This window comes from Uloborus diversus, chromosome 5 (genome assembly GCF_026930045.1).
Source record: "Uloborus diversus isolate 005 chromosome 5, Udiv.v.3.1, whole genome shotgun sequence".
NCBI lineage: Eukaryota > Metazoa > Arthropoda > Arachnida > Araneae > Uloboridae > Uloborus > Uloborus diversus.
Genome location: NC_072735.1, coordinates 72801640 through 72829540, shown reverse-complemented (window position 1 = coordinate 72829540; position 27901 = coordinate 72801640). Strand labels below are relative to the sequence as shown.

The 27901-nt window shown below is 31.7% G+C and overlaps 2 protein-coding genes across 2 annotated transcripts in view; one reads left to right on the top strand and one right to left on the bottom strand.

The window, feature by feature from the left end:
- Positions 1-27901, top strand: part of LOC129222693 (cytochrome P450 4V2-like) — a 108244-nt gene that overhangs the window by 61516 nt on the left and 18827 nt on the right. The gene's annotated exons all lie outside the window — the stretch shown is intronic.
- On the bottom strand, positions 25-26829 carry LOC129222694 (peptidyl-prolyl cis-trans isomerase-like). The gene is made up of 5 exons (XM_054857226.1): positions 26600-26829; positions 10027-10057; positions 7116-7301; positions 732-807; positions 25-647 (listed from the first exon to the last, which is right to left on the bottom strand). The coding sequence occupies exons 1-5, from the start codon at positions 26795-26797 to the stop codon at positions 512-514; spliced, it is 627 nt and encodes a 208-aa protein (XP_054713201.1). The 5' UTR covers positions 26798-26829; the 3' UTR covers positions 25-511.

Genomic DNA, 27901 nt, shown 5'->3' with positions numbered 1-27901 from the left:
TGAAACAGAATTCAAGTCAATAAATACGATATTTCAAAACAAAGTTTTATTTTCCAACTCAATGCAGAATTGCAAGCTATTTTTGCAAAGACAAAACTTGACATTTAATAGAAAAACATAATTGCTCAGGAATGTCCAAAACAAAGACTTACACCCCACCCCTTTACTGCAGTTAAGAAACTATTTGCAGCAAGAAGCTACCACAATTTTTGAAAAAACTTAAAAATTCTGCCTTTCAGTTGCAGAAAATAAATCTGAAGCATTACTCGAGTTTCGACAATAAGCATTTTCATTATTTACAGATTAATGCTTTGTTAAACTTCAGAGCTTATAGTTAACATGTATTAAAAGTTGTTAAGCTGTATTAATCATAGTTTTGACAAAAGACTTAAAATTAGATTCGGGGGCTGTTATAAACAATTTAATGTGCTTGTAGTAACGCATGTAAAAAAAAAATATTTGCCCAAATTTTATTGTAAAAGATTATCAAAATGAATTAAGTTGGCTAAACTTAAGAAAGTTGTCCGCTATTAGCAACAGCAATTTTCTTGCTTGTTTTGCCACTTTGGCTGCCGTAACTTTCAATTTTCTTTACTACATCCATTCCATCAGTAACTTGGCCAAACACAACATGTTTTCCATCAAGCCTGGAAAAAAATTTAATAGATTTTTTAAACAAATTTTATATTTAAGCAAACATTTATTCATTTTAAGAAACAAAAGATACATACCAAGATGTCTTAGCAGTACAAATGAAAAACTGAGAACCATTTGTATTAGGGCCAGCATTAGCCATTGAGAGAATGCCTGAAATTTAAAAGATCATTTTAAAAAGCTATCAAAATATTTAATAAAGAAACTTGTACAGGAAATATTAACCTAGGGCCAGATTACAAATCAAAAACCTTAGCTATTGAAATTTTTAAATAACTCAAGACTGCACTTAAAACGTTCTGAGCATGAGCAGAAGATAAACTGTCGCAAACGGCATTTTTTCATTTTCAGAGGTGTGGTCTGTATTTTTGAGATACAGGTGACTAACAACTTAGATTTAAGAAAAACTGCATTTAAATGTATACTGAATTTTTGCAGATTTTAAAGTTATTAAAAATTCTCATGGATTTAGTTGGTTCAAGCTATTTAATTCCATGGATTTTGTTTGTTTTGATTTAATGGAAGTTGAATGATGAGTATTTTCAAATGAATGAAATAGGTCAACTCCTCACAGATAAATATCTAATCTTATCCTGTTTAACTTCATTGAAAAAACATTTTATACCCTATATAAGTTCTTTAATTTTTATTGCTATAATTTTTATTTAAATTTTTGTTCAGTTTCAATATACTTCATTCAACAACATGTATCATTCTTTTAGCGAAAAGATCGTTTATAATTAATATTTGTTTATGGTTTTTTCTCATAAAAAAATACTCTGAATTTCATGGCTATCAAATTCATTCTTCTGAACTGAAGATTTAAACCTTGGGATTTAAATGATTTTAATTAAAAAAAAATAAACCAGAATTATTTCTGTTGATTTAAATGGCTCAACCCTGATTTGGAGCCACTGAGAAAGGAGGCAGACTTTTTTCAGTTTGGCATAGGGGGTTGAGCACTCAGTTGAAATAGGAAGCTAAAATTCTAGATACATTACTAGATAAGACTGGGCAATATCAGAATTTTAATACCGCAATAAATCTCTCCAAATATCGATATTTTCGATATATTCTTGGTGTGGGGGGGGGGGTTGCAAAGATCGAAAAACATTTCCAAATATAATAGATACAATCATTTCTCTAATTCACAACTTTCCTGTAGGACTCGACCGATGCATCGGCGCCGATGGTTCAACAATTTAGCCATCGGCATCGGCGGCCGATGCTAAATTGCAAGAAACATCGGCCTTAAAAACTTCGAAAAGCCGATGGAATTGGCCGATGTTTTTGAAAAAAGACCTTGGATGTTTTACCTTTTAATACAAAGTAAAGGTTTTCATATAAAATTGTATACTAAATTTCAGTATGAATTTTTACTTGAGTCACCCCTGAAAGAGTTTTTAATACTGCATTCAGGTACCAAACAAGTTAATTATTGCGTTGTTTCTTACTGCTGGATGTACGTAGTATCTCTCATAAGTCATAACTCCAAAATGGTAAGCTGTAGAAGGATAAGTTTTCGCGTGTGGGGTGTGCGTACGTTCCAGTTGTGCACTTCCCTTTTTGTTTGCGATCGGGTGTTCTGAAAAGCCTGTTTACTCATTTTTTGTGGCTATTAATTACTTAATGCAAAACTAAGATAGCATCTCAGACTGATGGTCATTTGGTGATATATTGCCGAATTGGAGACTATGGAAACAAATATGAGATGGCAAAACCCCGCTATTCATTTTAAAACACTATTTTAAATCCGCCACTGCAAATCAATACAAACTCGGGTGTAAGTTTTGGAAGGGTTTTTTTTGCTCAATGTTTATTTTGAACTATTTTTTATGCATGCAAACATCAGATCAAGTTGTCATATGTATTCAGTTATTAACTTTGTGTAAATATTGATTTTGTTTATAGCTGCGTTTTAAGAACCTCGCTCTTTTCATGGCAATTTTTTTTCCAGCAAAATTTATGTCACTGTTTTAGTTTTTTGAAAAATGCAAAATTTTCTACTCATAAATTTTAAATAAGAAAAAAATATTTCTTTTATGATTTAGTATTGTAATTTATCTGTTATCTTTTTTTTAATTTGATGACTAAAAAATGTCTGCGTGCAATCTTTCCAATTTAATTGCGTAATTTGTTAACGGTTTCATAGTTTTATTCTTAATTTTTTTTGAATGATTTAACATAATTTAATGTTTTTTAACTATGTTTAGTGAACTTAAATCCATACATCATTACAATATTACTGAAATCTTAGTTATATGTTCAATTTAAAAAAAAAAATCAATTGTTTATTAAACAGTCTTTTTGTTTTTCTTCCTTTTTTCTTTCTTTTTTGTTTTTTTTTTTTTTTTGGCTGTTGTTTTTTATTTTTCATTGTACAGCAGTCAAAAAAGGAGAAGCATAACTACACCCTATATAGATTGCACGTAGTACGATCCAAAAGTTCGGAACAAGCTATATAAAACCTTACCCAGAATAGTTCACATTACAGAAGTACATCCACCTTCAAAAGTTTACCTTGAGGGACTATGTACTTCTGCCAGTGTTCATATAACTTTTAGAAACACTTCTGAAAGCCATTTTTCGCTACCTTCTATGATGCAGCTTTATCTTATCCTAACGGAGGAAAGCATCGTCCATGCAAATGTTTTTTTGCTGGGAACAGGTAAAAGTCACACGGAGCTAAGTCCGACGAAACGTTATGTTATTTGTTTGTCATATCAGAGTATTGACCAATCGAACCGTGCATCCTCAACATGAAAGTCGCCTTCTTCCCTATGATGAAGTTTAAGCAGCAGCGCAAGAGGCCTTACAGGAAGTTGCGAAAATGTCTTCCAGGAACGCTTCTAAAAGCTATACGAACATTGGCAGGAGTGCATAGTCGTTCAAGGTGACTATTTTGTAGATAGATTTGCTTCGGCAATGTGAACTATTCAGGGTAAGGTTTTATACAACTTGTCCTCTAACCTTTAGATCATACTACGTACGTATGAGTTTTCAACTTACTATTTCATAACGTTTTTGAGTGACGTAAGTTTACGCGCATGAAGACATCACAAGAGAATGCGATAATTAACTGAGGAAGTGTTCAAAATGGATATTTCGGTCATCTACATGTTCTTAGGTACATATGCATGTACAGATGTGCCGAAAAAACTTGTGAAGTTTAAATTGGATGATCGTAAAATAAAAATTTTGGTGAAAATCTAATTTTTTTTTTATTTGTTGTGATTGCAATTCCTTATTCGTAGAAAGGAAGTAAAGTGAAATGAATCAATCACCCTTTAAATCTGACAATTTTATCAATTTATTTCTGTTTGATTTTTTTTCCATCGGCCATTTGGAGGAAAACAATCGGCCATCGGCCATCTTTGAACAATCTGCCAACAATCGGCATCGGCCCATCGGCTAAAAATGCCATCGGTCGAGCCCTACTTTCCTGTAGGGGAGAGGGCATGCAAATGGTGTAGCTCAATGCAAAAAGTGCTTCGCAAGAAAAAAGTTTTAAATCTTCCAATTTAATATTTTGTTTAAATCTTTTAATTTGAACAGTTTCAATAATTTGAATGGTACTTCGAACTACATTTCGTATTGACGTCTTAATTAGTTTATGTTTAGTCATTTAACAGCTCGCTTTAAGACTATTTGGGGCATTCCAAGGTATTTTTGACATTTATGTAGAGTCCGTAACGTGACCTTTTTTGCCATAACTTTTTTTATTTACTGTTTGATTAGCATATTATTTTATTTTGATCTTTTCCTACCAACACACCAGCTCAAATTAAAATAATTTGCAAATCAAACGGTAAATTAAAAAGTTATGGAAAAAGAAGGTCACGTTACGGACTCTACATAATTTTAAAAATACCTTGGAATGCCCCATTTCTTAGAGGAGTAACATTACTTAAAATACTAATAATAAATCTTTAAAGAATGATTTTTATGTATGTCACTAGCTGCATTGCCAGACATTGCTCGGTCTACCGCGAAAACAAGTTTCGTCTGGTGACACAGGTTTAAAACAATCTGGTTTAAAAAAGATAAGGGAAAATATAGCGCAAACATTTCCGACAATTTGTTGAAAACACAATTTTACGACAAGATTATACAAATAATGAATTTGATTAAAGTTTCGACATTCCCGTCTACCAAAAAAATATAGCTACAAAAATTTAATTACTAAAATCCCCCCCCCCCCAAAAATCAATATATAATGAGAATAAATTATAAAATAAGTAGGTATAGGGTAGCACATGTTAAAATAACTTCAAACTTTCAAAATAATCGAAATATTTTCAAGATGCAAAAGGATTGAAATCTGCTGTAATTTTCGGCAAAGCACGTGCATCCTTGAACATGCAATGTGGAAAGCTTCCAAAAAATTTACTAAATGAGTTAATTGGAAAAAAATTCTTATTTCCTGACATTGGTATACTAGAACAGGGCCCCATCTATTGCGAAGAAAGATTTGCTTGACGATTGATTGAAAAAACTGCAAAAACAGGAGAAAATCTTAAAAAACGAGAAATCAGAAAGGAGATGGAAGCAAAAAACTGGAGTTTCCCCTTAAACAGTCGAGTTGGCAAGCATGTTACTGTATTACATTCAAAGCTAAGAGGCAAAAAACTTTGAAGCATCGTTTTTATTTTTTTAGTGGGGAACAGATGCTGTGTTGTAAATCCCAAAATGAAGTTACAGAGGCAGCAGGCTCTGAACACAGAACATATTTAACACTAACAAACAAACACTACTAGACTGCTACAGAAAATTCACTAGGCCATGACGTATGTAACTTGGAGATGACATCACAAGTAGCACACAATCAGTTATAAGAACAGTCCATATTAGGATAGATTGGGTTTAGCATATAAAGATTTTTTTCACATGAGAATAAAAAGAATCTTAACTTCTTGGACTTATTTAGCTGTTTAATCCAATTATTTAGCTTAAAATGTTTTAGGGTGCAAAAAAAAAAATTTTAACAGAAAGATTTAGAAACTAAAAGGTACAAAATACAAGAATTAAAGATTAAGAAACTAAACTTAATGTCTTCTCAACATATTAAGAATTAGTCACAAATTTGAACTTTTTCAGAAGTTTATAGTTGAATAACTATCAGTTTAAGCTTTTCCATTTTAAAGTGCATACAATATAATATCAAAGTAGCAAAGTGTAATTATATGGCAAGGAAGGTTTAAGAGTTTTGAGCACTAGCTACAAAATGAAAATTTGTATTTTTCAGTCATTTCATATGCTCAGATCAAAAGGACAAAACCATTGAAGTTACATTTTCACAGAGTAATGATTTTTATTATATTTACAAGTGCTGCATGCTTTGATAAAAATTGACAATTAAACAATTAGTAAAAGTGAATCCATTCAGTAAAACTTTCTCTTTCAGCAAAAATGATAGGAAAATTAAGACAATTTTTACCCCAGGTAAGAGAGCAGATAATCATTTAAACATTTTGGTTAGAAAAATCTGATCGCTAATCGGCTGGGCGCAAGTAACGAGGTTATCTGGAGAGTGACAATAAACAATAGTTGCAGGATTACTTAACAATTTAAAGCTATTGTTAATGATTTAAAAAATTCTTTTTTTTCGAAGATTAAATATATTTGAGAGGAAATTTTTTTAACTTTATCCTATTTTGATATCTTGTTTTAACTTAACCATTCAGTAAAACATATTCCAATCAAAACTGTCTGGTACAAAAAAAAATCAAGTTGGTAGGGTTTATGTTTTAGTAATGGTTTATTCAAGACTTCTGATTTTTACTGAAGGCAGTAAAATTAAGACTAGCATGGTTGGAATATGCTGATAGTTGAAGATATTATATAGATTTTTAGATATAAATCTTTTGGGTCATAATTTAGATTAAAAAAAATATTTCCGCATGAACACAAGAGTGCAACTGCTCTGCTTTCAAAAGATTTCTTGGAGCAGCAACATCATTTTCCTACATGTAATGATAAACTATAAAAATAGTACGAAAAATTTATCCACACTTTCGAGACTTAAATTTCTGTTATACTTTTGCATCAACAATATCCTTACATGAAGAACAGACAGACTTGTACATATACAATATACAGGTCAAATATATTAATCTTTAAATGGTTATTTCAACCAATATTCAACCCTTTTGCTTCTTACAACTGCTCATAAACTACAAATGATTTTAGTAAGTCATTCCTGTTTAGTTGAGCACAAAAGAAAATTGCACCTATGAGAGTTACAGAACAAAGTTCAAAAATTATTAATTTATATCTATTAGAATTAAATTATTAAAAATAATTTTTGAAACTTGTTATAGATTCAGTTGTAGCTATCCTAGGATTATTAAAATATATCTTTGCAAGGAAAAGATTAAAAATCAAAACATACTATAGCAAGTGCAAAATGAAAGTAGAAATAACACAAGAATTATATTAAATATTCATTGAAATAAGCCTACCTGCACCAGTATGTTTTAAAATGAAATTTTCATCTTCAAATTTATTTCCATAAATAGACTTGCCACCAGTTCCATTATGATTGGTGAAATCGCCACCCTGGCACATAAAACCTGGAATTACTCTATGGAAGGTACTTGATTTATAGCCGAAGCCTTTTTCTCCAGTGCAAAGAGCTCGAAAATTTTCTATAAAGAGATTTATAAATTGTTATTTAATTTAAAATTAAAAAATAAGTACATATTAGATATAACTAGAATGATTATTTAATCTTTTGCAATCCTGAAGCAAACTATCTAAAACATCTGATAATTAACCCATTTAAGCTATTGTCTATCAAGGAACGGACAAACACACGCCATTCACGGACCAAATCAAGGATTTTATTCCTGTAACAAGAACTAAGCTATGGATGTGGGTTGGATAACCAGGGTGATGTAGTTGAGAACATTCCAAAAAATGATCTTTCCCTTAGTCATCTACAAGTAATTTAGGAATGAACTTCCCTGAACCTCTTCAAAAATAAAGCAACAATCCTAGAAAACCATGACTGAGAGAATCTGAATGATTAGGAACCAGGGTTCTTTTTTTTTTAATCTAAAAAGTCTATTTTTTTATTTAAAACAGATAGTTAATTTTTTTTTAATCTTTAAAAATTTGTAGATATAAATTTATATTTATAAACTTAATATATTTCATACAATAGATTACAGGGGTCTGGCCAGAGGAAATTTGAGTCCATTAACGGACCCTTCACAAAAATCCAACCAAAACGGACCCTTCACAAAATTCTGATAAACAGAAACGGATCTTTCACAAATTGTTTATTGGAAGAGCAAATCTCAAATCAAAATAACGCAGTATATTTCCAACAATAATGTTTGGAACCTTTTTTAAAGTTTAAAGGTATAAACTTATACAAAATCTGCTAATTTTGCAGAAGAAAAAAGGCGCTCTTGTGATGCTCCTGCAAGTGATAAATAACTACTAAGGCCAAATAAATATAATGCTTGTTGTTGGTTTCTATGAAAGAAATTAACAGCTGAAAGTCAGTTTGGTTTATAATTTTGCTTGTTTGTTTTATGCAGCGGTGTTGTTGCAAACTTCTCTGAAAAAGTTAGTCGTAAGCACTTATCTTCCTGCTCATGATTTAATAAACAATAATATACAGCGAAATGAACTTAGAACTGCAAGGGATAGTAGGGATGGGGGGGGGGATGTGATCGCTTCAGATAGGGTTACCAACTGTAAACTTATCACCACAGGTGCGATGTTTAACTGTTTATCTATACTTAGGGTCTGGCGGGGTGATGTTCAATTGTTATTTTGGGAGAAAGTTATATGGGTTTGATTTTTTGATGCTAAAAAGGATAATTAATTTTAAATAAACTCTTTTATTCATCTTTTTTTTCTTTAGATGCCTACATTTTGAAATGCGCAATCTCTTTAGGTTCGATAGGAGAACCATACTTTATTCTTTTTTCAAGCTAACTTCGCTTTATTAGGATGCAAATAAATGAAAAGTCTCTTTATACTTGTAACAACGCTTATTTTAAGTTTTTAAAGCGGAATTCCATTTTCTTTTATGAGTCAAAAATTTAAATGCTGAATCGATGGTTTATTTTTTATTTATTTACTTCTTTATTTTTGATTCAACTGTGTCCATACATTAATGCAATGTTTATCATAGGACTTTAAAGGGCAATTTTTAAAATTATTTTATGAGAAATATTTATTTTACAAGCCGTTTTTATACTTTTGATGTTTTCACCTTGAGGATTGCAATCTGTTTGCATCCGCTATGGGAATCTGATATTTAAAATTTTCGATGTTTAGTACGCTTTGTTAAATAAACCATTAAAATATTTGTTTATTTTTTGTAAAAGTCATGGAGTTTGTAAATTTTAAACGAAATTTTGATTTTTTTAACAATGTCTTGGTTCAAAAGTTAAATGCTGAACCCCTGCCTGAATTTTTTCATTACAATTATTTTAAATACTATACATATAACATTTCTAGTATAATTTAACTTAATGTAGAATGGTAAATAAATATTGATATTTGAGGGATACCCATCTCCCAAAGAGCGATGCCGCCCTCCCATACTCCAATACTCGAAAAACACTCAAGAATGATATTCTCAACAGAAAAGAGGGAAAACACTCAACATTAAGTGTCAATGATGCAGCTTGCGCCATCTCAAAATTCAAAAATTACGTTTTTACAAAAAAAAATTTTTTTTGTAAAATTTGATTTTACAAAATTAATTGATTTTTCACAAAAATAATTGTATTTTCACAAAAAACGGACCCTGTGAAAAATCCTGGATTAATCCATTCAGCTTACTTTTAAAATTAAGATAAGTCCAATGTAGTTTTTCCTGTTGAAGTTAACAAGATTGTATTATACTGTCTTAAATTTACAGCAATACATTCTAAAAATGTAAAATTTATAAAAATCAAATGATTTTAATTAATGGTTTTCTTAGAAAAGTCACTTGATTCAAATCAAGCTGATTTAAATCAACAAACCTTGTTGGGAACACCTACAGAGATGCTGTTATGAGCCAGCCGCTTTAATGTTAGACTGGCTCAAAATTAAGCAGTTTTTGTCTATTGAAGATCACCGTTTAGAAAAAATATTTTGTAGTACAATGTAATTAAAGGCATAAAAATTGAATCTAAATCCTTTTAAAGTCTTTAAGGAAACTAGTTTAAATATGGAGCGGAAAGATTAACTTTTATAAAGAACTCTGAAGGATTGAGAACCTGTACATTTAGTGCTTGTAGAAAGTAAGCTTACAAAAAGCTTAAAGCAGTTATGAGGCTTATTTTATTTAAACACTTGCCACAAAATCCAACTTCGACAATCCATCAATAAATAAATTTTATAATATTATGCAAAAAAGATTACCTGCAGTTTTTGGAACCACATCAGCTCTAAGCTAAAAGAAAAATATCAATCTTAGTTCATTTGTAAGTATACAAGTTATGATTGATTTTAAACTTCAAAAACAAGTTAAAGCCTAAAAATATAACGCAGGAAATAGTTCACTCTAAAATGATGGCTATTTATTAGACTAACAATTCAAAAATACTGCCATGGAAGGGTAGAACACAGTATCAGAAGATTTCATTCCTAGAGATACAGAATTGTACAATATAGCTTATTTGGTTTGGTTGCTACTGAAAAATAAAGCACGAAAAGAAGTTAAATTCTTACATTTGCGTTTCATTAGTATAGAATCCAAAATATGTTTTCTTATAATCTCTCAAACATGTTCTTGCTAAAATTACTCTTATACACACCAACATATTCTTGTACTCTATATACACATTTATATTTATAAAAACATTTAATTCTAAGTCAAAAAAACAGCTACAAAACCTATAGAAAAAGATTGCTTTTGAATTCCAAAAATTTTCTTTTATACAAATGCTTACACTATACTTTAATACCCCCTCCCCACAAACCAGGGTTGTAAGAGTTTTGGCCAGTGATGATATTAACCATGGTTAAAACCAGCTGGGATAAAATCAGTTTTATCCAGTTATGGCCACTTAGATGATTATCAAATTTTAAATGAAAACCAAATAATAAATTAAAAAGAAATGCAAAACAATAATTTGTTTTGCATTTGTTTTGTTTATTACAAACCATAATCACCTTGCATTATCTAAATAGCATGTTTTACAGTTTTTAGAAATTACAGCCTGTTTAGAAGATAAGATTTACATGAAAAATATGCAGTAACATTTAAAAAATAATAGAGTGAAACATTTTAAGCTAAATAGATAGGTTTTAATTCTCACACACAAAAGTACAGAGTAATTTAATAATTTTTAAAATTAAAAAATAAATAAATAAAAGGTATGATTAATCAAGTTGGAATTAAAACAAATTACAGTAAAATCCCTCTAATGCGGAACAGAGGTCTTCGCAAGATAGGGGTTTAATAATGTTATTTGCATTGGAACTGGGGAATTAAAAATTATCCGTTAGGAGGGTTTCAATGTATACCAATCAATTATAGTTTTAGTCCGCAAAACATAATTTTAATACAACAAATATGCAGGAACACTGCAGACACGTGTTTCTGCCCCCACCCCCCCACCCCGTTACAAGGAACGTCTTTTTCAGTGCATAACATGCGAGCTAAAGAATGTAAAGACATTCGACAAAAAAATCCGACTGTTGTCGGATGCCTTTAAATCCAGGAGCTACCATTTTGTGAATTGAAAAAGAATTCCTTGTAACGCCAAAACGCGTGTCCTGCAGTGTTCCTGCACTGTACTTTTAACGTTGTTTTATTTCCTTTTATTTTTTAAGCAAAGGTATTTATATTTTTTATAACTAATTTTTGTTTGAAGCGAAAATCCATTTTTAATATAAAAACTCCATATTTTCTATACTTACCTTGCTTGCATAATTTTTAATAAACAAGTTTTATTAACTTTGGGGACATTAAAATAAAGATTTATTCGATTGAAGCATTACAAACTTCATTATTCTCAAAATTTAAATTTGACTTAAATTTTAATTGTAAATGATTGCAGAATATAATGCTTGCTCTTTTTTATAAATTTTAGTACTGCCTTGGACAATATTCAATTTTTTGCAACTACTCGGTATCGGCCGAGTATCTGATCAGAATTTAGCCAAGTACCGAGTACTCGGTACGTCTGTAATTTTAACTTTGACTTGTAAGGTAATCAACAGTCTAACTTAATTGTTTGTACCTAAAAATTAAGATTTGTTCTGCAGGTGAATAAATATTTTCGCAGTGGTTGCGGCACCGACCGTCGGAGCTGGATTCGGCATCCGACCTAGAAACTTGCGCATGCGCAAATCTGACACTTTCAACGGATTGACACGCCTCCTTCGCCTCGCGTGGCGGTTCCAGCTAACGACGTCAGTACCGACCATGTGCGTGCGTGCACTTGGTTCGTGTAAAAATGGCTAGCATCATGGAACGCGGTGCGAGTTTCAAAGCGTACATTGAATATTCGAAAACTGTTTAAAAGAGTTCAAAATGGATAGCTCTACGGATTTCCTCCCTAGAATTTCGCGCTCGAGGGCATGAGTCAGAGTTCGGAAAAGAATTCCTGCCGTATTATACGACCGGCGGTGACATACATCGATTAGTCGCCGTAAATCTGCCTTAATTCTTATTAAATTATCGCTAAATATAGTATTTCACTGGAAATTCATATTAAGTCTCATATTATACATCCGACCGCCATAGAATTTCATAAAGTCTATTTGAATCATGTCCGACCCAAAGCAGCGGCACTCGAGGGCATGGGTCGGAGATGGTCGATGTATCGCATCGAATAATTGAATTATGATTAAAGCATAATTACAGATCGTGTATGCCGTTTTAATATCTATATTAATTCCAGAACTATCATTTCGCTCGGCGTATATATCTTAATTTGCGTAGTCGGCCATATATTACTCGTCCGACCGCTTAGAATGTCATTGGGAAAGAATCTTAATTTGTGTGATCGGCCGTACATATTTCGTCCGACCGCTCAGCATGGTCATTGGGAAAATATCTTAATTTGTGGTGGTCTGCCATACATAATTCGTCCGACCGCTTAGACTCATTGGGAAAGAATCATTTGTGTGGTCGGCCATACATATTTCGTCCGAGGCCGCTCAGCATGGTCATTGGGAAAGTATCTTAATTTGTGTGGTCGGCCATACATAATTCGTCCGACCGCATAGAATATCATTGGTCGGCTGTTGAAATCATAGACATGGGAACCGGTTCGCTCTCGCTCACTTAACTAGATGGATCAGCCTACCGAAGTTCGGAGGGGAAAATGATTCTCCCTAGGAGCAGACTCGGCCGCCATTGTGAGGGCAAATATATTGATGGTTGAACAGCATTTGTTTCGTTTCTCAGCGGTTTTCAGGTGGATGAAACTCAATCATGCCGACTTCGTGTTCAGCATTTAAGAGCCATTGTCTGTAAGGATCAGGCAGGTTGTGATTGTTGACATTTTTAATTTTCTTTATTTTTGCAAATGTTGTTCCTTATCATGAATGTAATGTTTGTGCAAAATATGAACTTTGTCTGCCTTACCGTTTTTGGAAAATTAAAATTTTAAATTTAGTTGGCGTGGCACATTTTTGCGTGTTTTTCAAATTTGCGGATTTTAAAGTTCTTGTTGCTTTGAGTGCCCCTATAATAAAGTCTATACTATTATATGGTCTTCTTAGATACTATTACAGCTGTCAAATCGGTGTCACTAAGAGGGCGACGGCCACAAACTCCGTTTAAAAATGACCGAAAATGAATTTTTTTACTATATTCAATGCCAATTTTCTCAAAGCGCCTCCATGATGACACCAACGTTTTTGCATAAATTCCTAGCTACACTTGCATACATCAAAAATATGTAATGAAATTGGTGTCACTATAAGGGCGCCAGAAGATATTGGAACTTATATGTGTTAAATTTCACAAAAATGCAAATGTTTAAAATCTAACTTCTACTCTCGCCCTCATAGCAGAGATCTGAAACTAATTAAGTTTGATAACCAACATGTTCGTCTAACATATGAACTAAAAAAATCGGTGTCACTCCTATTACTTTCGGAAATATAATCATTAGAAAATAGTATGTTATGGAGTTATTTAAAAAAAAAAGACTTTTTTAATTCGAATGGCTTTTTGCACGGTTTGTTTTAAACTTTAATATAAAATTACAGTAGTGACACCTAAAATAATATGTTTCTAATGCTTTAAAAAAAAAAAAAAAGCTTTATAAAAAGCATCAGAAACACAGTAAATCGATATAGGTACAGATGGACGTATTGTGTAATGTGCATTATAGGCTAAAATAGTCGTACTAATATTCATATTTTTTCAACCATACTAATTTTTTATCTGTTATTTATATTAAAAATGCAACTATTTATAACATAATGTCTTAAATAGTGATGAACACAATGTATTATATAGCGAGCACTCAGAGCACTCAGAATCTGAAACATAATTTCAGGATGACGTAGACTAAAACAAAGAAAACATAAAAATCAAATCACACAGTTTCAGAAAGACGGTCATCTCTTATTGATATCTGGTAATTTTGTAGCACTAAAGCTTGAAAAAACATGGTATCCCGGAGAAATAGTAGAAGTTGACCATTTGCTAATCTGAATACAACTAGCCCCCTCATAGCAGAGATCTGAAACTAATTAAGTTTGATAACCAACACGCATAGGCGTAGGAACCGGGGGAGCTGGGGGAGCTTGAATATTGCTCCCCCTGGAATATTTCAGACCGTCTCAGCTCCCCCGGAAAATTCTTGCACTGCAGCTTATTGCCGTACATTGATTTCCTCAAACCTGATTTCAAAAATCTGATCTGCCTTTTCTAAGAATTTCGTAATTTCCATCCAATAAGCAACAAAAGCAGGGGGCAGACGGAGTGGTCAGTGCACTTGAATTCACCTTCACTCTTTTTTCACTGGTAAAAGATCTCTTGATTCCAGAAATGCGGAAAAGTGGGCTCTACCCCGCGGCCTGTGAAATCAGAACTAGTACCAATATGGGTTTGCTCCCCACCTTGAGCTCGTGTTTCGGCTTTTGACAGCGGCATCGCATTTCAGTTCATATTCTTATTAGTTTTGCATCCCGTTTTTTTGTTCCATGATCACAAAAACAGATGATAATGAGCCAGTTTGGCATTTACATATGAATAACATGGAAGGTGCGCCAGACATAACTGATGGAAAAAGGTTACTAAGGTTGTTTGTACTTGTTCAAATAATGTTGAACTTGTTCAAATAATTTCAACTTTCCAAAAACTTATCTCATTTTAAGTTATCTGACCCCTCAGATTATACTTTACGAAGTTACAGTTATTCTTGTTTTTTTTTTTTTTTTTTTTGCTTTCTCAAATTTACGATTTTTTCATCACTTACAGATATATTTTCATGCCAAAATTGTTACCTTTCATCTATTTTTGCAGAAAAAAACGCCAACAATATTTTATAGTTTCTATCAAAGACTTTTACAAAAATTTATCTGAACAATATAATATATAATGAACAATTCATTTTAACACATTTCCAACGTTCTGTTTCTCCGCCCTCCTGTTTCACCCCCCTTTTATATGTATTCCCCTTTTTCTAGTTCTCAGAAAATAAGAAAATCTTCTAAATGCTACGCTGTCGAAACCTCCCCTTTCCTCCAAAATTATTACAGAGCGTCTCAAATTTTGTTTTCAAGGCTCAATTCTCTGAAAATTTCCGGAAGAGAGTCCCTGAATTCCTTGCCCTCCAACAACATGGGAGATTATGTAATGTTCCGTTTTTGGGATTTCAATTTCAAAAAATTGCTGGACCCCTTACGCCAACAAACTGATCCACAGTCGCGTTTTTCAGCGATTACAATTTCGAAAAAATTAAGAAGAAGAAACCTCTGAACCTTTTCTGATTACATCATTGAAAAACAATCTCTAGTAGGACTTCAATTTTGAAAAATTTCCAGGGTAGAGCCCTAGTACAGCCTTTTCTCCTGACATCATTGAAGGTTGTCTACAATTATGTTTTTAGGACTTCGAATTCGAAATATTGGGATGGAGCTGTAAATTGATTCAAAAAATCTATCGAGGACAATCCTTCGATTCATATTTTCACTAAAGGCAACAAATATGGTATATAATCGCGTTTTTAAGACATTAATTTTGAAATTTTTTCAGGGAGGATATTGGAACCTTTTCTCCCCTTAACATTACCAAAGATAACCTAAACATTCGTTTTTAAAACAAGAATTTTGAAAATTTTCCGGGGAAGAGCACCCCGAAACTCCTCTATTTCTACGTGCTCATCTTCGAGTACTAACCTTTTAAAAACCCCTTTCAAAACCAGAAGTTAAATCACCTCATTCTCTCCATAAACAATTGTATATATACAATATTAAATAAGAGATGGAAGCTTCGAAGCTAATTTTTTTTATGGGGGAAAAATTTAAGTGCCCCCCCCCCAAAAAAAACTTATTTTCTGGTTGCGCCACTGCTTCTGCCCCTTAGATTCCAGACACTTCGTATACTGTGTCCCAGCTCCTCATACTTCTGCAAAGTTCCTACGCCTCTGCCAACACGTTTGTCTAACATTTGAACTAATAAAATTAGTGTCACTCCTACTACTTTTAGAAACATAATCATTCGAAGTTAGTATATTGTGATGCATTTTTTTTCATTTATTATTATTTTTTTAAATTTATTTTATTTGTTTATTTATGTATTTTGTTAATTTAATCTTATCACACCCAGATAGTGTTTTGACCATACTTTTTTTTCGGTCATTTTTAAACGGAGTTTGTGGCCGCCGCCCTCGTAGTGACACCGATTTGACAGCTGTAATAATATCTAAGAAAACCATATAATAGTATAGAATTTAAAAATCCATGTCATTATAGGGGAATTTAAAGCAACAAGAACTTTAAAATCCGCAAATTTGAAAAACACGCAAAAATGTGCCACACCCCCTAAATTTAAAAATTTAATTTCCCAAAAACGGTAAGGCAGACAAAGCTCATATTTTGCACAAACATTATATTCATGATAAGGAACAACATATGTGAAAATAAGAAAAATTAAAAATGTCAACATTCACAAATGAACGTAAACTGCCTGATTCTTACAAACAGTGGCTCTTAAGTGTACGAATAGAGCAAAGAAAGGAAGCAATGTATCTTTCTACAGGTAAGAGTGAGTTTGCATTTAGAAGCGTAGAATTTAGTTTGAGCAACTATAATATTAAATAATCAACAGGAGTAAAAATATTGTAACGCATACAGCTCTATTTGATAGGAAAAATAAAGGAGGGTTGACGAAACCGACTAAGAATAGAGTTAAAATTTGCTCAGAAACAGAAAAGTGTATCCGTAAGTATATTAACAAAGGTTTACCAAAAATGTGTATTCAAAAGAAGAACCAAAATTGTCAATTTAGTGCTTGCCAATTCTACTTGCATTTCATTATTTAAAGAGATCAATCACGGCAATGATGATAAAGATAGGGAGCATACACTTACACTAATAAAATTACTTGCAAACCAATGTGTTAAAACTAGATGTCACCATATTTCTAAGAACCTCAATTGTAAGCGTAGTAGAATCAGACAAAAATTAACAAAAACCATACTCTTTAATAACGATTAAATTATCCGTTAAGTATAAAATAGCATAAATAAACTTATACCAAACAGCATTTTATTTTAATTTTAGTTTAAGAAAAGCATGAACAATTAACAAGTTAACATATAAGCTGATTATGTATAGTTTTATGCAATTTACTAGCTTTTAGAGCAATATAACGATAACTAAAGCTTCAACTTTAAGTTTCAAAGATACTAGGAAACCATACGATAGTGTAATAACGAAAAAATATTGATGATTTAGTAGCAATGGAAAGAGCCAAGTACAGCATGTGTCTGGATTCGTAAATTTTTTGCCTTCATGTCTCCGTAACGAAATATGAAGTTTGTAGGTCTCTCGTAATTTTAAGAAAAGTTTAAATTTAGCAAGTTTCAGTGAGAAATGGATAACATTTTTTACACGCATGCAGGCAGATACCGCTCGAAAACTAAAGTCTTTTGTTTTTTTAAGGACATAACTTTTAGATCAATCAAAAATTAGCGTTGAAAAGTTGTTACCATTAAAAACTGCACATAATAGAGAATTAATAGCAAATTTTCGTGTTTTATCAGAAATTTAGTTGCAAGTGTTACTACATATTATTTTATTTCAAAATATTTGTTATTGATTCTGATCCGAAAGTGGATGTGAGATTTAAAAATCTATGTACCTTATGCCACTTTTGTTCAATAAAAATATTTTGTAAATTTTACTTCTCGCAATTTAAAGTACATATTCTGATTACGAGTAATTAAACATGTTATCATGACTTTAAAAGCCATTCAATATTAATTTTGATTTCTTAAATTTATAATTTATTACTAACCAAAAGTACATATAAATTTACCCATAAATTGCAAATTTTATGCAGTAAACTTCACAGATATATCTGAGTTAATTTAAAATCCCTTTATTTAAAAATGTGCGAGAATTCACACAAGATACGAGATGCAGCCTGAAAAATCATCGTAGTGATTAAAACTGACTTATCCGTTACCCAAAAATTAATTTTTGGTTAAAGACAAAAGTATACTTTAATGTTTCGCATGATTCCAAATGACGAATGAGTTACAAATTAAGAAGATGTGAAATCTATTTTCTGTTCTGAAATTACCTCCAGTAGTTAATTTCGAACAAAAAAATGATTTTGAGGATTTTTTTTTTTTTTTTCAAATAAAAAAAAAATCTTTCACTGAAAGTACTATTTTAAAACAGAAAAATCCCAGAAAATTGCGGAAAACGAACCGATAGTAAGCTTATGTGATGCGCGGTGGAAAGTTCTTGCCCTACAAATGGCGGACGATCGTTAGTTGAAAAGGAATCACTTTTCTACCACAGGATGATCCATCTAGTTAAGAGAGCGCGAGCGAACCGGTTTCCATGTCTATGGTTGAAATTAGATCCCGCCCATCGTAACGCCCCCTTGGTCGGGTTCATAAAACAATCCCGACCCCAAGGCAGTAATTTCTACTCTGCGCATGCGCAGAAGGAGGTCGGTACTTCATTGCATTTCCGGCGGTCGGTGCCGCAACCACTGCCAAATATTTTTTGGAATCAAATTTTTAAAAAAGTTTATATTTCACGTATATAACGTTTTTGGCAAAAAAAATTTCTTGAAATAGAATTTGCTACACATTTAATAATTCTAAAGAGTTTGCATTTAATATTTTTTAAACTTCAATGCTGGATGCAACATGTATAACATAAGCTGTATAAGCTGCAATTTAAGCCATGTTACACCAATTTTGGTATTTTTGATTTGGTTCTTTGTTTTAACGATAGTCTATATCTTTTCCAAGTCTTTCCAAAATAAGAACGGAGTCCAATATAGAGCAGCACTTTTTTGTAAAACTTTTGTCAGTACAACAGCAATCGATTTTTTCACTGTTCAATCATGTACTGTTGTACATTTTGCTTTACTTCAATATTTGCGACATTGTGTATATAAAAATCAGCGTTACGCAAGATCAGAAAGAAAAAATATGAAAATTTTTCTTTTGAAAAGATTATGCTTAAAAATATAACTTTTACCTTGATTCGATAATTATTCATATTATTATGTTGGTTTTATAATAAAGTTTTTTTCTTGGATCTTCATCATATTTTATCTTAACCCGCATCACAACCACTTCTTGAAGTATTTCGTATCATAAAGGGTCTATATATACATGCATACTAATATGTTAATCAAGTCGAACATTTCAATCAATATTTCCCTGCAGAAAGCTATTTTAATTATTTAATTAAGTTACAAGATTTTGTTCTTATCTCTTTAATTAATCAAGAAATTAGGTATAATGTAACTATTGAATAATTGTTAATTACATGGAACCTTAATTACCTTCCGAAAATTGTTTTTCTCGCAAATAGTATTTAAACCAAAAGAAACCCGGTTTAAACAAAAAAAATAGTTTATTTGGTGTTTTTGAAAAAAAATAGGTTTTTTTTTAACCAACCCTGGCAACTAGTAAATAACTGAAAACTAATATTTTCTTCTTACTCACATAAACGGTTTTCAAAAATTTATTCAATTGCTTGGAAATAACTATGAAAAGCATAAATGAGAAAATAGACCAGATGGAAATGCTTTGACCACAATGTGGAGAGAGCTCATTTAAGAGTTATGACAATCAGACGTTTTTCCTCGGGCGATGCAAAGTGGGGAGAAACGCGAGTAAAGGAGTCTGAGTCGAGAGTAAAGGAGTCTGAGTCGTTAGAAAACATGCCGACTCTGGGCTTCTTCCTTTCCTTTTCAGACTTTCCTTGCATTTTTTAAATACTGACTATCAATTGGTTCGATTACATGTATAAAAAGATACTGATGAGAAAATTAATGCCATTATGGCAATCAGCTAGCTTGAGTGCTTACCGAACTTCCTGTAGCCGTCCCCTAGTTTGCTTGCTTTTTAACTTAACTAATAGCAACTGTCGGCAAACAGTTTTGTTACCTAATATTTTCAAGCAATCACTTTCAAATGAAAATAGTGTTTTGTTTGCTATCAGTTATAAAACAGTAAAAGAAACTTAGCAAATTAGTAAGTCGAGGCCCGTAGCTAAGGTTGAAACGTTTAAGAGTGATCAGCAAATTCAAAGTTCTGGTGCGAAAGTACGAATCCAAAAGATCCGATGAAATAATCTAATGTTTTTTTCTTTATTAAGACTGTTTCTATCAGCTTGGTTCTCACTAAAAAGTATAGAACAAAATAAATGTAAATGATTTTTTGATTACAACATTCAATAATTGCAATTAATTTTAAAGTCGTAATATTAAGGTTAATTCTAAAGCAGCCAATAAAATTTAAATTGAAAATTTAGCGAAGAAGAAATATAGGTATAGTAAAAACTATTCGTACAAATTTGTATACCGCCACATTTTGTGTAAAATTAGTTCTTGTCTTATATGTGCCCTATTTTCGTTGAAATATAATTTAAAATATGTTCGTAAAAATTTTCAGAATTAAAATATTTTTTTTATTAACTCTGAAATTAACGTTGGGTGTCATCTACCAGATGGGTGTCACCTGGTGCGGATTTAAGAAAAAAGCTTTTTCTCTCAAGGTACAGCTTTCAAAAATTGAAAGCATACGATTTGATCAATATCTATTTGTTAAACATTAAAGGGGGAATGCATTAAAATGCGAAATTTTCATAAAAAGGAATTAACATTTTAATCTGTTTAGAATTTTTCCCCCTTAAAAATTTTTTTTTAAAAACCTGGAGTCCGAGTCTAGCGTTTCAAAATACAGGAGTGAGTCGGGGTCAGCCATTTTCCTTCCGACTCCGCAGCCCTGAGTAGCACATCTTGTACCTTTCCCTTTCAGTGCCAACTTACATTGGAATAGACTATAGTGAGTGTTAGATTGAATGACATTAGAATTTAGTGATTCCTCAAGTCTTTGTCAAAAATGCAGGAACGGTTGCCTATCAGTGTTTCAAACCAGCTTGAAATTTCAGATTCTTTCCAAAATTCCTATTTTCATTCAAATCTTCAAAATCCCCGACAGTTCACCCTGGTATGTGGACAAATTTGCTGGAGCGTAAACATTTCATCTCGTCAGCAATCAATCTGCGATTCAGATTGAACTCTAAGACATTTTTAGAGCGCACGTTATTTTCATCTATGCGTGTAAAGTTAAAGAAAACATTGCAAGTGAAAAAACAAAAGGTTGATAGCAAAAAAAATCAGAGAGTAAAGCAAGCAACTTTGCACAGTTTACAATGCAGTGAGTTTCAAATAACAGAGCTATACCTAAAAGTCAAATAGCGCGAGTCTAAAAAGATACTCTTCTGAAAGCATATTGTAAACAAAAAAAAACCATGGCAGAAAATTGAAAGAAAGCCAATGTAAATTTGGTTATGAAACAGTTGAGTAACTAAAGCATATTTCTCAAACACCTAATTTATTTTTTAATTAAAATTAAGTCAAATTTCTTTCGGTCCCGACAAATTTGTCCAAGGTTGAAATGAATGGTCTTGTACCCATGCCGGGGACACATTACCCACTAAGACAAACTATTGTTTAATTTAAAAGTTTAAATATGTTACCTAAATTTAAGTTACTATTGCCATGCTTGTTTGCTCTCGAATTGTGCATCAATTTGTTTATTCTTTCTTATTAGAGCAAACAAGCAAATATGCCATATACTTCATTTTCGCAATTTAAATAGTACAGTAGTGTCGAAAATCTGAGGTAATTGGGGCTCACGTTACTTCAGATTACTGAAAACTCCGATTGGACCTTTTTTTCCACGAAATCTGTACGTACATATTGACCCACGCAAATTTGTAGGCAACCAAACATATTTTAAGCGAATCGTTGCCCAAATTTATTTTAACGAGTTCTGTCATAACGTTTGTATCAATGTGCTTACGAGCATATGTATCTCGCATACCACAAAAGCGGTTTGTTGTAGAAGGTTTCTGGTTCATCTTTCGTACACATTACTCGTGAGGTGTCGAGTTTTACACCTTTTTTTTGACCATCAGGTATATTAATATTCCAAAAAGCATGTTTACACGTTCCTCACGGCAAATTAATGTTACTTTAACGCATCAAATTATCTTGAAGACATTTCGTAATTCATATTGTGCAGTCGATGACTACACGTATATCGTGCCACTTAAGGAGTGCTGTTGATAACAACCTCTCAATGCCTTTTTTATTAATTAATGTATCTAGTTTAAGTGTAGTGGCAGGGAAAAGATTTTCAGATTTTTATGAAAAAATTTTTTTTTTTGAACTGTAAATGAAAATATCAAGTAAGCACTTCGAAATAAGCGGAACCTCGAACTTTCAAAAATTTACTGTATTTTAACATTTTGTGGAAACTGCAACCCTGCAGCATTCCAAAATTCATTTAATTCAATATAACTGTATGATTTTGTAGTAGGATTATAGAAGTTATTTCTTAGTCATAAAACTAACTTTGGGAAGTCACGCCAAGTACAGTTGCATCTTTCGAAATAATCAAAGTTAGATTGCAGTCTTAAAAATGACCAAACTTACACCTTCAAATAGCATGCTAAATCTAATTTTAGATTCTCCTATTCTTCAAGAATGTCAATTTTAATTCAGAGAGTAAAACATTTAACTTACACTAATACCATAGGGCAATTCCATGAAAAGTGAAACCAGTAGGTCAAAATTTCATATTGCAGTTATTTTGCTATATTGTACATCATTGTAAAGCTTGAAATGTGTAATTTCAAAATATTGCATTGTTTTTTTAATAAAAATTAAATAATCGATTTTTTTCCTAGTTGGAAGTATGATAGTCGGGTCTTCAAAACAATCAGAAAAAAATACCCCATTTTCAAACGCTTATTTCGAATAGCAAAATAAAAATAAACAAAATTAATTGCAGTACAGCTTAAACTATTACCATAATACTATAATAACATGCATTTATTTTAATTTTTTTACAAAATAAAATTAAACAATTTAAATTTTAAAAACATGAAGTTCAATGTTACGTCCGTAACAAAAATTTAGCAAAAGATGTCATTACTTCCTAAAAAATCTAAATTAAAAGAAATCCTTTTTTGTCCTTTTAGCAATTCATCAGAGTAATTGTTTACCATAGTTTAAAACATTAGAATTTCTTTAGTTTTTAAAAAAATGGCGTTACAGTCGTAACATTTTTTGTTACGGACGTAACAAAAAGCAGTACGTTACGTCCGTAACACATGTATATTTCCAATTAAAAAGAAAAAAAGTACAGGATGGGCAATGAAAATATAGGGCATGAGATTTAATATGATATAACAAAACTTCTGATACTGTGATTTTCAAAATTTTATAAATATTAGTGGATATTTAATTTCATTTTTTAAAATTATTGAAATACACATCATCGCTTCAGAGCAACATTAAGACATCTAATCCTAGGAATAACACTAAGATATCCTACTGTTGCTCTGAGGTGTTCCTCTCAAGGTAAGATTTTTTGTCCTCCAAATCATGCAATAAATTCAATTGGTGTTAATAATTCTAGATTGGCAATTAATGCTTAATAACATGCATAAATATACTCTAGAGGGTTCCTTAATTTCTCAAACTTTGCTTCATCAATGCACTAGACACAAAAAAATAGTGTTCTCCAAGTAGATTTTGGTGAAAATTACTTGATCGTTTAACGAGATGAAATCCAAAGAATTTTGTGCTTAATTTTCATTAATAATTTTTTTTTCCAAAAAAATTTATTTTACAGATATTAAGTATAGTTTTTCTCTTCAAACTTCTATCATTTAGAAAGCATAGCCAAATTGATATTACTTCTTATTTAAAAATTAACTTAGAGATAAGAATTTGTCCTGTTTAATAGTTTAAACCAAAGTTACTGAGTTACTTTTTATTGTTATTTACTCTCCACAAAAAAAATTATATTTAGATTGTTTCATCGTGCGTTGAATATTTTATAGTTTTAAATTTAAATTAAAAAGCATAATTAGATTAGAGTTAAAAGTACTAAATATTAAACTAGCTACATCTAATCCTCAGATGAAGCACATTTATGTTTGAAGCAAGATTTAGATTACTTAGGCCTTATGTTGGCCAAAACGCATTTTTCCGATGTCAGTTTCGACCGTTTTTTTCCACCTTTGGCAAAAACGTGCCAATTCTATTAAAAAGCGATTGAAATCAAAGGCAACTGTTAAACTTTAAAAGAAATTTCGCAGCTAATATGTTTGTTGAGAGATAGAGAAAATCATCGAAAATTCTCAAACTGTAAAAGTACTCCCTTGTAGAAGCACCCTCCCCCCTCTCCCCCACGTTCAATTTAAAAATTTGAAAAATTTATTTGTAACTGAATAATTTCACTTTTGTTTTGCTTAATTTCCTTGGATAATTTTACTTTTTATGACGCACCAATTTATATTTTATATTTATTTATATGGCGGTATATGTACGGCGGCTGCTCCCTACCTCCCCAAATCTTTAAAAACTATTAAAAAGTAACTTAAAAGGTCAAAATAATGTGTTAATCTAGACCATTGCACTCTCTTAACAAAAATTATTAATATACATAAGCTTTTATTTGCTTTGTGCAATTAGCATATCAGACATGTTACGTCTGTAACACTTTTTTGTTACGTCCGTAACAAATATATAAATTTCTATCATAAATTTTACAAACAATATCCATGAACACTTTATGGTTTTAGAAAGCTTGAAATCTCTAGAAAAAATATTTCAAAGAAAATTTTAGAAATCTATGAATAATTCACAGGAATATTGGCAATTGTATGACAATGTATACATTTTGCTGTTTTTTGAGTTACGTCCGTAACAGGCAGTTTTTAATTTTTGTTACTTTTTGTAATAAAGCAATCTGCACCCAAATTTTTGATAGCATTAATAACACCAAACTATACAACAGAAGAAAAAAAATTGTAGCTTTTTATGAAACCAAATTGAAATTAGGCATGTTTAAAGTCTGTGATTGTTACGTCCGTAACGGTGGAATTGCCCCATACTAAGATAATTCTTTTCAAAAACTTGATTCAGATTCAAAAATGGCTAAATTGTTTGACAGGGGAAGAGGGTCGAGTCAATCAAATAAAAAATGACAATGTTCGGAACTGAATTTGTTTTTAATGCTGCTTTACACCAGAATATTCCAGGTTCAATCGCTACGATGACAGCAACAGTAAAATTTTGATTAATCTAAACTGGATTATTAATTTTCTTTTCAAACTTCCCGTGAAAACACAGCAGAGTTTAAAAAAAATTTTTGATTTGCACTTATATTTGAAAAACTTTTGATCTGAACTACTTCGCGTTCATTAAGTTGGAAACATACACGCATTGGGGGAAAATATAACACTTTTCTAGCATGGAAATTTTTTTTTCCAGGGGGCAACTCTTCTCCGATGCAAATAAAAGTATATTCCTCCTTCGTACTTTTAATCAAATCATGTTTACTTAATTTAATAAGCCGTAATAGGTGTGGTGCATTTCACTTAAATTGAAAGTGAAATTCTAATTTTAAAATGTCATTCAAGATTCTCATACATTTTCAGCAGTAGTGGCTAATAAGTTAACAGAAATTTCTTTTACGACCGGCATGTCAAGATAGTTCGTTGTACATTCGAACTTGATGAAAATGGCTGACGACGCCATTTTTGACTGGCAGCCTTTAAAACAGTAATCACACGTACGGCATTAAACCGTTAATAAGATTTTTTACATCACAATAATTAGTTTCATTATACTTGTGGATTTAGTAACATTTTTTTCTTTAAAGCTTTCACATATATAAGGCATAACGTTAACAATAAGCGTAGGCAAAACAATTTCCGTTACAAAATTGTGTAGTTTTCCGGTACAGCAACACTTCTGTGGAGTAACAAAAAAATCAGATCCAGTTGGCAATTATTCCATTTTTCCACGCATTTAAACAGAAAATAGAAGGGACAATAGAGTATAATTTAAACATTTTTGTGAAACTGGATAGCACGCACTTGTTATCACACATTATAAAAACATATAAGCTAGGGTTTTTTATTTCGGAAGGAGGGGGGAATTTTTTAAAGCAAATTAAAAAATGAGATTCGACATTATCATGCGATGATACAATTGCATGTACGTTATTTAAGTAATTCAGCAAAAACCTTAAGCCTAGTCAAAATATTAAAACGCGAAAATTTACGAAGTTTAAACAGGCAAAAACGCAAATGACAGAATTAAAATAGCAAGTTAATGTACTAAGACGGCTTAATCAAGTGCCAAATAATAAGTTATACAAAAGTGATTTAAGAAAAAAAAAAGTTGTAAATTCAAGCATGCACTTGAGCAACTGCAAATTTGAATATAAATAACTTGGCTTACTTCCATAACAATACGACCCAAAGGCTGATTATCAGCGGTCATATCAAAAAACACTTGAGGTCTGGCCATATTTTTGCTGGCTAGGTTTCGATAATTAGTGTAATTACTCAAAGAACCTACAACGACCAAACGAGACCGGCAGTTTAGAAGGTAAATGGCGTTTCCAGAAAGCTTTTTAAGCACATGATTGAGAGCCATGGTGTTTAACGTTGCCAGATGCAAAAGTTACAACATCCACTTCCAACATCGAGTTACAGAACACGAAGTTACGAGAACGAAGAACGAGTTACATACAAATGCTTAATTTAAAAAATGATGATAAGTTAGATATATTGTTCTTGATTTTCTTTATGAATTCGAATGATTTATGCTAGTATCTATTAAGAGCAAACTTTTTCCACTTAAAATTTTCGTACCGCCGATTAAGGGACTCTACCTCTACTCGTGGGTCATTTAAATGGAGATTCACAAAACAAATTTCGAAATTTGGTTTATTTATTGAGCAATCACGATTGCTAATTGTTTTCATTTGCTCGTCTTTGAATTTCGGTCACTTTTTCAACCCCCCGCCTCCCTATAGCAAAAACCGTCACCAGGTTGCGTCCATATCCTACACACACACGCATACATATGCACCTACACACACACCTACACCCACATACACACCTACACACACACATACACACACACATACCACACACTCATGCCTGCACACACAAACACACACGCTTACATACACGCACACACTCGTGATTGCGAAAAACATAATTTGAATTCCAAATGTCAAAATTCAAATTATTTTTTTTTTTTTTTTTATTTTTTTTCAATTTTAAATTTTTATTTATTTATTTTTTAACATATTTTTTTCTTAATTCTTTTTCTCCTTCATTTATTTTTACTTTCTTCTATATCTAATATATGGAAGAAAGTATTCGCAACTCCAACGAACTATGGGGGCACTGCAGCCACTGTCTAATGGCGGACGAAAAAGGTAAAACAAACGCTCGTCGTAGTGTAGAAAATTCTCATAAGCTTAGTAAATTTTGTTCGTGTGCACGATTTTTTCGCTTTATTCTTAGTATTAATTTTCAAAGTCTTGTGGATATTCTGGCCCACGTAAAAAGAAATGAGAATTCAAGAAGCATTACTAAATATCAAAAATTAATGTAAATTACGTAGTTCGTAGTTCTAAGATGCCATTTCCACGATGTTGAATTCGATATTTATCAAATCTTGATAAAACTAAATAATAATTGTGGATTAACAAGAATAACAATTAATGCTAGATAATTTGATTATATG

Bases quoted from the DNA above. Each gene is read 5' to 3' on its own strand.
- LOC129222694 (XM_054857226.1), bottom strand. From the start codon at position 26,797: ATGGCTCTCAATCATGTGCTTAAAAAGCTTTCTGGAAACGCCATTTAC. The intron at 7,302-10,026 runs GTAATCTTTTTT...ATCTCTTTATAG, and splicing joins TGTGGTTCCAAAAACTGCAG to AAAATTTTCGAGCTCTTTGC. The intron at 648-731 runs GTATGTATCTTT...ATTTTTTTCCAG, and splicing joins TGTACTGCTAAGACATCTTG to GCTTGATGGAAAACATGTTG.